Source organism: Capra hircus, chromosome 26 (genome assembly GCF_001704415.2).
Source record: "Capra hircus breed San Clemente chromosome 26, ASM170441v1, whole genome shotgun sequence".
NCBI classification, from domain to species: Eukaryota; Metazoa; Chordata; class Mammalia; order Artiodactyla; family Bovidae; genus Capra; species Capra hircus.
The window spans coordinates 10,229,771-10,242,549 of NC_030833.1; the positions used below are offsets into that span (position 1 = coordinate 10,229,771).

The window sequence follows — 12,779 nt, forward strand, 5'->3', positions numbered from 1 at the left end:
TTTTCTTCTTCCTTTATTTTTTGTATCTCTAACTTCACAATGTGTAGCTGTGGATTTGTCTAGACTTTTCAGATCAATATTAAGAATAAATATGTATGAAATATTTAGGAGCCTCTGTGTGAAATATTTTATTTCTCAATGAACAAAGAGATATAGAAATCCTGTTGCATTTGAGATAGCAAATAATCAGTTCCCAGAAAAAAACTGTTTCCGGCAGCTGATTAAGCTGTTGAAAATTCTGGAGCTGTAGAGCTTTGAGGGAGTAGCAGAGGAGGCTGTGGAGCATGAAAATTGGGGCCAGTGGAGGGTGAGGAGACTGCCACTGCATTGCGGCCTTTCAGTGCTCTGGAGAATCTCAGTTGCTGAGTTTATAGAAGAGGAGAGGCAGCCAGCAGATTGACCTTATGAAGCAAAGTTGGGGAGAGTAGGTTACAAGTTACCAATTCCATTTTTGATTTCAGTGTATTTCAGTGAAACCTGTTTAATTTTTCCTCCATTTCTTCAGTTTCTTAAGCAATCGTATAGTCAGTATAGAGTTTCTATATTTTGATTTGTAATCAAGTATAGGTTTGTATGTAAACTGGTCTGCAGATTTTAAAACTGTTTGAATTGGGGTTCGTGAGGATGGAATTTATTTTTCTTTTTTGGCAAGATGAATTTTAGAAGTGTAATTAATTTGCTTAACAGATGTTTGAGCACAGTCTGTGTCCTGGAAGTACGTAGATGTGAATCAGACACTTCCAGCTTTGTTAAAGCAGACAGTAAATTTAAAAACGGATAGCAAAATTTTAGACTCCTTTGTCTATCCTCCTCAAAGGAGTTCATGTTTGGCTTCCCTGGTAGCTCAGATGGTAAAGTGTATGCCTGCAATGCTGGAGACCAGGCTTTGATCCCTGGGTTGGGAAGATCCCATGGAGAAGGGAATGGCAACCCATTCCAGTATTCTTGCCTGGAGAATTCCATGGACAGAGGAGCCTTGGAGAATTCCATGGACAGAGGAGCCTGGTAGGCTACAGTCCGTGGGGCCGCACAGAGTCGGACACGACTGAGCAACTTCACTTTCACTTTGCCTTTGTATTATAAGAAAAATAAAGTTGTGGTAGTGGGCACTAGGCCCTTTTTATATAGGGTGGTCAGGAAAGACCTCTCTAGCCAAGAAAGAACAAAAAGGAGCCAGCTATGTGAAAATCTGAGGATAGAAGTCCAGGTCAAAGGTACCAAGTCCAAGTGTCCTGAGGCGCTGGAATGAAGAGAAGGCAGGGCTTAAGGGCTGGGATGCAGGATAGGATCTAGACAGTGCTGTGTAAGGAGGGCAGCCAGGCAGTGGTGTTGATGAGGGGCATCTGGAGAAGGGCTTATAGGTGACAGTAAGGAGGTTCAGTTCAGTTCAGCTGCACAGTTGTGTCCGACTCTTTGTGACCTTATGGACTGCAGCACGCCAGGCCTCTCTGTCCATCACCAACTTCTGGAGTTTACTCAGACTCATGTCCATTGAGTTGGTGATGCCATTCAACCGTCTCATCCTCTGTTGTCCCCTTCTCCTCCCACCCTCAATCTTTTCCAGCATCAGGGTCTTTTCGAATGAGTCAGTTCTTAGCATCAGGTGGCCAAAGTATTGGAGTTTCAGCTTCAGCATCAGTCCTTCCACTGAATATTAGGACTGATCTCCTTTAGGATGGACTGGTTGGATCTCCTCGCAGTCCAAGGGACTCTCAAGAGTCTTCTCCAACACCACCATTCAAAAGCATCAGTTCTTTGGTGCTAAGTTTTCTTTACAGTCCAACTCTCACATCCATACATGACCACTGGGAAAAACATAGCTTTGACTAGATGGACCTTTGTTGGTAAAGTAATGTCTCTTCTTTTTAATAAGCTGTCTAGGTTGGTCATAGCTTTTCTTCCAAGGAGTAAGCGTCTTTTAATTTCATGGTTGCAGTTAACCATCTGCAGTGATTTTGGAGCCCCAAAAAATAAAGTCTGTCACTGCTTCCCCATCTGTTTGCCATGAAATGGTGGGACCAGATGCCATGATCTTAAGTTTTCTGAATGTTGAGTTTTAAGTCAGCTTTTTCAGTTTCCTCTTTTACTTTCATCAAGAAACTCTTTAGTTCTTCGCTTTCTGCCACAAGGGTGGTGTCATCTGCGTATCTGAGGTTACTGATATTTCTCCCGCCAGTCTTGATTTTAGCTTGTGCTTCATACAGTCCAGCATTTCTCATGATGTACACTGCATATAACTTAAATAAGCCAGGTGACAATATACAGCCTTGACGTACTCCTTTCCCAGTTTGGAACCAGTCTGTTGTTTCATGTCCAGTTTTAACTGTTGCTTCTTGATCTGCATACAGATTTCTCAGGAGGCAGGTCAGGTGGTCTGTATTCCCATCTCTTTCAGAATTTTCCACAGTTTATTGTGATCCACACAGTCAAAGGCTTTGGCATAGTCAATAAAGCAGAAGTAGGTGTTTTTTCTGGAACTCTCTTGTTTTTTGGTGATCCGACAGATGTTGGCAATTTGATCTCTGGTTCCTCTGCCTTTTCTAAATCTAGCATGAACATCTGGAAGTTCACGGTTCATGTATTGTTGAAGCCTGGCTTGGAGAATTTTAAGCATTACTCTACTAGCGTTTGAGATGAGTGCAATTGTGTGGCAGTTTGAGCATTCTTTGGCATTTCTTTTCTTTGGGACTGGAATGAAAGCTCACCTTTTCCAGTCCTGTGGCCACTGCTGAGTTTTCCAATTTTGCTGGCATATTGAGTGCAGGACTTTCACAGCATTGTCTTTCAGGATTTGAAATAGCTCGACTGGAATTCCATCACCTCCACTAGCTTTGTTTGTAGTGATGCTTTCTAAGGCCCACTTGACTTCACATTCCAGAATGTCTGGCTCTAGGTGAGTGATCACACCATTGTGACTATCTTGGTCATGAAGATGTTTTTTGCATGGTTCTTCCGTGTATTCTTGCCACCTCTTCTTAATATCTTCTGCTTCTGGTAGGTCCAAACCATTTCTGCCCTTTATTGAGCCCATCTTTGCATGAAAAGTTCCCTTGGTATCTCTAATTTTCTTGAAGAGATCTCTAGTCTTTCCCATTCTATTGTTTTCCTCTATTTCTTTGCACTGATCACTGAGGAAGGCTTTCTTATCTCTCCTTGCTATTCTTTGGAACTCTACATTCAAACGAGTATGTCTTTCCTTTTGTCCTTTGCCTTTCGCTTCTTTTCTTTTCACAGCTATTTGTAAGGCTGCGTCAGACAACCATTTGGCCTTTTTGTATTTCTTTTTCTTGGGGTTGGTCTTGATCACTGCCTCCTGTACAATGTCACGAACCTCTGTCCATCTGTGTATCAGATCTAATCCCTTGAATCTATTTCTCACTTCCACTGTATAATCAAAAGGGATTTGATTTAGGTCATTCCTGAATGGTCTAATGGTCTTCCATACTTTCTTCAATTTAAGTCCAAATTTGGCAATAAGAAGTTCATGATCTGAGCCACAGTCAGCTCCCAGTCTTGTTTTTGCTGATTGTATAGAGCTTCTCCATCTTTGGCTGTAAAGAATATAATCAGTCTGATTTCGGTGTTGGCCATCTGGTAATGTCCATGTGTAGAATCTTCTCTTGTGTTGTTGGAAGACGGGGTTTGCTATGACCAGTACGTTCTCTTGGCAAAACTCTATTAGTCTTTGCCCTGCTTCATTCTGTACTCCAAGGCCAAATTTGCCAGGTACTCCAGGTATTTCTTGACTTCCTACTTTTGCATTCCAGTCCCCTATAATGAAAAGGACATCTTTTTTGGGTGTGAGTTCTAAAAAGTCTTGTAGGTCTTTGTAGAACTGTTCTACTTCAGTTTCTTCAGCCTTACTTGTAGGGGCATAGGCCTGGATTACTGTGATATTGAATGGTTTGTCTTGGAAATGAACAGAGATCATTCTGCCGTTTTTGAGATTGCATCCAAGTACTTCATTTCGGACTCTTGCTGACTATGGTGGCTACTCCATTTCTTCTAAGGGATTCTTCCCCACAGTAGTAGATACAATGGTCATTGAGTTAAATTCACCCATTCCAGTCCATTTTAGCTCTTTGATTCCTAAAATGTCAACATTTACTTGTTTGACCACTTCCAATTTGCCTTGATTCACGGACCTAACATTCCAGGTTCCAGTGCAGTATTGCTCTTTACAGCATTGGACTTTACTTCCCTCACCAGTCATGTCCACGACTGGGTGTTGTTTTTGCTTTGGCTCCCTCTCTCCATTCTTTCTGGAGCTATTTCTTCACTGATACCTAGTAGCATATTGGGCACCTACCGACCTGGGGAGTTCATCTTTCATTGTCCTGTTTTTTGCTTTTTCATACTATTCATGGGGTTGTCAAGGCAACAATACTGAAGTGGTTTGCCATTCCCTTCTCCAGTGGACCACGTTTTGTCAGAACTCTCCACAATTTTATGTGAGTATGACACCAGCCTAGTGTGAAGTTACCTCACCTGATTAATAATTAATAAAAGACTGCTTAGATTGCTCTCTGGGATTATGGAGGGCAATAGTGGAAACTGGAAATCTGTTTGGAGGCTGTTAGAATTGTCCAAGGGAGCCATAATGGTGGCTTGGACCAAAGTATCTGAGGTGGGGGTGGTGAGAAGTGGTCCAATTCAGGGTATTTGGAGATAGAGCCAGCTGGACTTGCTGATGGGTAGATGCAGGAGGTGAATCTTTAAGGATGGCTCATAGGCTTAGGGCCTGAACAGCTTAGGGGTGGAGTGGTGATGCAGTTCGCTGAGATGAACAGGGCTGAGTGAAGGAGGGCTGGGCAGTCCTTTTCTGAGTTGGGTGGTCCTGCATTTCAGTATCAGTGCATTCTTCCCTGGTTTGAACTTTGAGAGAGAATTCTTTTAGGAATAATAGGATCTCTTCTGATTTAGCCTCATAATGTTAAATCTGTTTGGATTTAGAAATACTTTTGTTGTAAAGATGAACTTCTAGAGTATCAGCCCTTCAGTGATTTAAATTAGAGCTTGCAAAATGCACAGACTATTCCCTTAAAAAATAAACCTCTCCTTGGATTTCAAGCATCCATTGCTACTAAAAGCAAAGAAAAAGAAATTAAAACCTTTGGGAAACAAACATAAAAACAAAACAAACAGCTGTTCTCATACTTCAGAAATGTACTGAAATTTTGCTTAAACTTCTCCAATGCAAGCAGTCATTCAGTTGGGCAAATAGGATGGAATTCTGTGCCCAGATTTATCCGGATACAAATTAAAACCACATCAAGTGTAGGCATTGCTGACAACTTATTTGTTCAATTAATCCTTGCCTGTGCCAACAAGTAGAGGAAAAGCAGTGAGACAACATGTTTTCCCGCTCTTTAGTTTTAGAGAAGATAAAAGAGTAGCATCTGGACACAGGAGAGAGTAACATGTTATATGTAGTTGAAAGTGTTTGCATGTAAAGGGTCATAATGACATTCTTACTGAAATTTGTTGGGTTTTGAGTTTTCTAAAATTTATTGTACTGTTTTTAACCTGATACACCCAGTCTTTGAGAACTCCAAGTGATAATGAATAATGACATGAAATTGTATTAAATAGATCTTTGTACTTTTATGCCATTTGAGTTTTTATACACTGCTGTGTCCAGTAAAGTGCAAACCAGAACTTTGGTGCATTTGCTCAAAATAATACAGTTTCTTTGGTGTCTCTTTAGTAAAAATCATCTTAAAGTGTTTTTAAAATTGTTTTTCTTGGAACGCTTGGGTGTTTTTGATAGCTTAATGTCAGATTTGGTCAAATATATTACCAAGTTAAATAGTACTTTGAAATTGGACTAGATTTAACTGTACTTTCATCTTCTTCTTTTGTCAGAGAAATTGCTTTTACTAGGCAGCTTCATGAGAAAACACCTCAACTCAGCTATTACTACATGGGTTTCTACATTCATTCGTGTCCCAAGATGAAATATAAGGTAAAGTGGATTTTCATATGTGTCTTCTGTAGATTCAAGTTATGAAAATTAGTGCTTTGTAATTTTTCATCATGTTAGTTTAACATGATTATCTATTTTAATGTAAATCATGAATTATTTTTAACTGTGTCTTAAACTTTTCATAGAATCTAGCTTCTTCATTGCATATAGCCGTGCCTGACAAATAGGCACTTAGTATTTGTTTAATATAGGTTAATCTGTAGAAGTTCACTGAAGATATAACAATCCCAGCTATTCTAGAACTTCAGTAAGACCCTGCTTACTTGGGATAGCACAGTAATATCCATTAAGAAATCTACCTTCTTAAGGTACATCCTCAAGTTGTGTTTGTGTGTGTGTGTGACCTTCTTAAGGTACATCCTCAAGTGTGTGTGTCGTGCGTGTGTGTGTGTGTGTGTGTGTGTGTGTGTGTGTGTGTGTGTACGTGTACCTGTCTTTATCCATTCTTCTCTTGATGGGCACTGAGGTTGCTTCTGTATCTTGGCTATTAGCCAATAATATTGCAGTCAACGTAGGGGTGCATGTATCTATTTGAATTAGTACTTTTATTTGGAAAAATACTCAGAAGTGAAATTGCTAGATTTGTATGATGGCTATATTTTTAATTTTTTGAGGAAGTTCCATACTGTTTTCCATAGTGACTGTAACAGTTTGCATTTCCACCTGTAGTGTATGAGGGTTCCCTTTTCTTTACATCCTGCTCAACACTTAATTTGTTGTCTTTTTGGTAACAGCCATTCTGACAGGTGTGAAGTGATTTGTCATTGTGAGTTTGATTCACATGTCTCCACTCATCAGTGATGCTGAGCATCTTTTCATGTGCCTGTTGACCATTTGTATGTCTTCTTTAGAAAAATGTCTGTTCAGGTCCTCTGCCCATTTTTTAATTGAGCTGTTTGTTTTTTGATGTTAAGTTTTATGACTCTCTTTAATGAAACTCTTTGATGTTTTTTAAGTATTAATAGCCCACTGTAAAAGCTCTGGAAAGTATAGAACAGGGTAAAGGACCAGCCATCTTGCCCACCATAATAACAGTAACCAGATATCTCTGCTCTACTCGGAGCACTGCTTTACGCTCTGAAGATACGAAAAGATTTGAATGTGAACCTTCCTCTTACAACTTGTAATATAGATGAAGATGGCAGGTATTTTATGTAAAATCAGGTCAGTTCAGTGCTCTGGTAAGTGGCCTAGGAGCCTGTAGGGTTTACTGCATAAGGTATGGAATAGGGAAGGGTTTAACTAAAAGGGAAGAGAGACCTGCCCCCGCCCCCAGCAAAGAGAGTAGGTATGACGGGGAAGCACATTTCATGGAGAAGGAGCATTTAAGTAAGAATTAATAGGTGACAGTGCCATATATATTCATATAAAAAAGGAGGGGGAGGGCAGTCACCACCCAGTCAGTCAGTGTCTTTTGTAGCTGTAGCTGTTATGAGTGTTTTGGGGCCCTATCTGCTGTTAATAATGTACAAAACAGTACATAACAATATAATAAATGTTAATTGGTTTATATATAGAGTATGTTAACAGTGTTTCAAGGAATAACTCAGAAGCAAAATAAATTAATGAATTGGTAATTTTAGTTTGTGGTTCTGTATAATGCTTTTAACATGGTAAGAGATGCAAATGTTAGGTTATTAGAAATAGTACCTAGTAATGTTTGCTAGCAGTTCCCAGTGTTTTAATATTCTCTTCCAGGCTAAAGTTCTTTGTAAATACAGGCATACCGCAGTGATACTACAGGTTTAGTTCCAGATCACCACAATAAAGTGAGTATTGCAATAAATCAAGTAACATGAATTTTCTGATTTCCCAGTACACGTAAAAGTCACACCATACTGTTAAGTGTGCAGTAGCAGTATATCTAAAAATATAATGTATATACCTTAATTAAAAAATATTTATTGCTGAAAATGCTAGCCATCATCTGAGTCTTCGTCAAGTCATGATCTTTTCACTAGTAGAAGGTTTGAAATAGCAAAATGTGACACAGAGACACGAAGTGAGCAAATGCTGTTGGAAAAACAGTGCTGATGGACTTGCTTTTTGACTCAGGGTTTCCTCAAACTTCAATTATTAAAAAAGCGCAATATCTGCAAAAAGCAGTAAAGCAAAGTGCAATAGAATGGAGTATGCTTGTATTACTAAACTTGATATTTCTTAATTATTAAACCATTTTTAATTACTCATCCTAGTGAGTAAAAAATATGAAGATATTGAGAGTATTTTAAGAATAACTTTTTAGGAATCTCACCTTTGCTTTTCCACAGCCCCAATATTAATATCTGTTGGAAATTTGAGAACAGTATTAAAACCTGTAAAACTAGAGTGTATCTCTGAGTGGAAAAGGCAGGTAATGGGAACACTCACTGTAACCATTCAAAGCAAAACTAAATTTTCCCAATATATTATATCATATTCACATTGTATCTTGGGAAAGACAGTTCTGAAAATTTGTACTATATTTAGTGACTTTGTAAATGTTTGTGAGATAATATAATGATAAAATATTGAATATTAAGTTAATTTTGTAAAGCCAGTATTTTCTTGGCATGGTGGTTTGAACACTTTTTGGTCTTCAACATTAAAAACATGGTATTTTAAGTTTTTTTATTGTTTTAAGAAAATTGTTTTCATTACATCATGATTGAAAATAAGTAATTTTAAGTAACTGAAGAGTAAAAATATTTTCATTTCAGTTAAGAATATTTTATTATATTTTGAGCAGATCAGAGCCCTCCATTTTGAGAGAATAACACAGATGGGAATTTTCAACCAGAAAATGTACTCTTTGAAATTGTAAGATGGGTATCAGTCTAAGCATGAATATTTCTCATTTCAAATTGAATGTGTAAAACTAAAGACCAATAAAAGATAACTCACAGAAAATGACTAGTTAAATGACTGTTAAATGACTAAATGACTGTTAAAATTTTTCTCACTTATAAGATTCAATTGAGGGTAAATTTAGCATATTACTATAATAGCTAAAATTATCTTCTTTCTTAGAGCATAACTAAGTGTTCAGGGATTAGTAGTGACATGTTTTTAGCCACATTGTAAAATATATGGTGGAAAATATACAGAAGTGATTTTTGCCTGATACTAAAGAAAGAAGGAATATATTTTAAAATAGGAGTATTTTTAATAACTAAGAAAGAGTAGTCTCTTAGGTACCTGGTATACACTAGATGCTGGGAATACAGTTGTTAATACAGTATAGATGTGGGCTCTGATCTGACAGAGGTGACGTTCGAGGGGCACATACTTGTAATCCAGGACATAAAGTGGCACCGAGCGACTGTACCTGAAACTAGGACAATGTTTCATTTGGGTTTTCTGGTATAGATTTAGACATATTAAGTTATAATCTTCACCATATAATGCATTTATAATGTAGGGCAAATTAAAGTATTTAACAGGCTTGAAATACACCAAGAGCTGGTTTTACCTGTTCTCTTTTACTGAATAATGTGCTGTCCTGAAGACATGTTGAAATGGAGAGCCTATCTTTATGTGTAGGAACGACCATCGTTTGATGGACGGTTTCCAGAGCTTTCTGTCCTGGCTCCTCTTACCCTGCACCCTGTTTGTGTGTCACTCCATCCATCAGAGGTACATTCTGTTTTCCTCACCATGGATTGATCCCGCCTTGTGACCTGCGCTGACGAATAGGATAGCACAGAAGTAACTGTCTGAGATTTAAGGCCCAAGCCTTGAGAAGGGGAAGACAGACAGCTTTTGCTTCCTTGGTCTTTGAAGCCAGTCATCATGTATAAGGTCCAAATACCCTACTGGTGTGAGAGGCCACTTGGGAAGCCTCAAGACATCTTGAATGTTTCAGCTCCAGCCAGGCAACTAGCTGAATGCCAAGCAACTAGCTGAATGCTGCTGCCTGATTGAGCTGAACAGACAGGGGCAGAAGAACCACCTAGCTGAGCTGTAGCCAACTCACAGAATCATGAGGTATAATTAACTGTTGTTTTAAGCCTCTTAAGTTTGGGGTGGTTTTCTTGTTCAGCAGCAGATGGCTGAAACATGTGATGTAGGGTGGAAATGAGGAGATAGAGTTGTAGATTTCCACGTAGATGAAAGTCATTCTTTGTTGAGCTGTGCAGACTCATGTCCTGAGTTGAGCTGAACTGATCAGTGAAGTTGCTGACAGCTCAGTGTGAGAGAGTTTTGGCAAAGTTACTAAATTCATGTGTGGTCATACCTTCAGATGTGCCCCCCACTTGGCTTACGAGAACTCATCTTCATACAGCATTTCATTTAATACCCAGACTTGGGCTTACAAGGCATTTGTTAACATGATGACACATTTTGAGTTTGCTTGTCTTGCTACTGTTGAGCACTGCAAGATGAAAATCACCACGTGGTCATTTTTGTAGTTACGTAGATGACATGTGTGGCTGTAGAGCCTCCTCTCAGAGCACTCATGGTTTGCTAGGTGATAGCGGTTCTATTCTTGTGCGTAAGTTTCTCTGAAATGCATTGTTACTAAATTATTTTGGTTTTATTGTTCTCTCTGTGTGTATATTTTAAACAAAGGTTGATTTATGTAAACAGTACCTGGTAATATAGATTTTGTCTATGGCCATAGTCTTAGAAGAAGGCACAGAATAGTCACAGAGGAATTTAATGAGGGCTGGAAAATAGTTAGAAAAGAAAATTGTCTTGATTTGTTGTGTTGCCATTGCTCACTTTAACTGTGACCATAATTGAGACTGTTTGAATGGGAGTTGGTACTGTTTTAGCATAAGTCAGTCCTGATCTGGAGACTCAGGACCTGGCTGAAATGAATGGAAGTTGTATCTCCAGCTTAGGAGAGTCTCGCCTGGGAGGAACTGCCCTGCGGAGTGGGGGTGGATGGGATGGTTCTCTGGCCTCTGTCTGCAGAGAATGCTGGTCTTCTTCGTCGGTTCCTCTCACAGTCCCAGGCTGGTTGCTGGCCTTCCGACGTCATAAGCCATCAGTGGTGTTTAGAATCAGAAGAGATGATGTAGTTTCCTGTGTCTTTTTTTGTTTTAATATGACTTTTAATTGATAAAATGTACATAACAAAATTTAAGTATTTTTAAGTGCACAGTTCAGAAGTATTAAGTATATTCGTGCTGTTTGTACAGCCATCACCCCATCCATCTCTAGAACTCCTTTTACCTTGCAGAACTGAGACTGATCCCATTAAGCAATAGCGCCCCATTCCCCTAGCTGTATTATTTATTACTGATAGCTCCGCACTCCTCTCTCCCCCAGACCCTGTAACCACCATTGTATTTCTGAATTTGACTCCTCTAGATCCTTCATGTAAGTGGAATCACTTACATTGTCTGTCTTTTCGTGACTGGCTTATTTCACTTAGCGTGTGCTTAAGGTTCATCCGTGTTGTAGCAGGTGTCGGGATTTCATTCCTTTTTAAGGCTGGATGATATTCCATTGTATGTGTATGCCGCATTTTGTATATGCATCCATTGATGCACACTCGGTGTGCTTCCACCCTTTGGATGTTGTGACTAATGCTTCTGTGAACGTGGATATACAAATATCTATTCAAAATTTTTTCCCTATGTTGTTCCTCAGACTGCAAATGTAAGGCCATTCTGTGATCTGAAGGAGGTGGTTTGACTGAGCTCTTTATCCAGATTTGCGTGCAGGCCAACGTAAACAGTGATTCAGGCAGTCCGCTTTGGTATCATGACATGGCCAGACATCAGATAGTTGAAACATCAGAAGGGGTTCAGAAGTGTCAGAAAAGAAACAAAAGGCTAATTCATCAGTGATTAATCATTCCTAAACTCAGTGCCTCGGCTTGACTGCGGTCAAACAGCACCTCTGGAATTCTGTAGGAGTTTGCCTAAAAGAAGGTTATTATTGTTATAAAAGCACCTAAAATTGAAAAAATTGGCATTTACAGAGCTGCATCTGCAGAATCCTCTACTGCTGAGATCCCCAAGCTCCCAAGCTTTTCAAAGTTTCCTGGCCAGACAAATTAGCAAATGTTCTTTTACTGCAATTTTGTAACCCAGGCCAATGTATTTGAGTGGTTGTGGTAGTGACTTTGCTACTGCAGGTTTGAAAGAAATACAGATGATCTCATCAGTTACCCACAGCACAGAACAAACCACTCAGATTTTTGATTCAGCATCTATTTTTCTTGATGTTAAAATAAGTGTCCAGTGAACTAGACGTGGTCAGAAAAAATGACCACAGAGTAACTGTACTACGGGATTTCTGATGGCTCCTCCAGGCAGTAGGAGGTAAAAGAATGACAAGCTTATCATGTATTCTTGTTTTTGAAGTTATCACACGTGGAATTTTGCCACATTAGACTCAAAAGCATGGTCATGTGTTCTAAGCTGCTTATTGCAGATGAGAAAATTAACGCTCAGTGTGATTCCTGCCCAGAGTTTGCTTAAATTCACATTTCAGCAACTTGAAGGAGAGTTGTAAGAATTGAAATTCATATAAATGGCATTGTTTATCAGACTTACAATGAGGTATATATAACTTTTTATTTTGGAGAAACCTAAAATGCTTGCATATTAAGTAAAAGTAAACTTTAACTGGTGCTTCCCTGGTAGCACAGTTGGTGAAGAATCTGCCTACAGTGCAGGAGGCCTGGGTTCAATCCTTGGGTTGGAAAGATCCTCTGGAGAAGGAATTGGCAACCCTCTCCAGTATTCTTGCCTGGAAAATCCTATGGACAGAGGAGCCTGGCGGGCTACAGTCCTTGGGGTCGCAGGAGTCAGACACAACTTAGTGACTCAACCACTACACGGTGGAAGCAGTGACA

At 39.3% G+C, this 12,779-nt stretch overlaps 1 protein-coding gene across 7 annotated transcripts in view; it reads left to right on the plus strand.

Moving 5' to 3' along the window:
• ATE1 (arginyltransferase 1) overlaps positions 1 to 12,779 on the plus strand; it is a 164,964-nt gene that overhangs the window by 75,324 nt on the left and 76,861 nt on the right. For 6 of the 7 annotated variants that reach the window (XM_018041398.1, XM_018041399.1, XM_018041397.1 and 3 more), the window contains exon 10: positions 5,866 to 5,965. In XM_018041398.1, the coding sequence (XP_017896887.1) occupies positions 5,866 to 5,965 (100 nt within the window). Of the gene's footprint in view, positions 1 to 5,865; positions 5,966 to 7,684; positions 7,970 to 12,779 lie in introns of those variants that run through there. The other variant, XM_018041400.1, reaches the window with a different exon arrangement.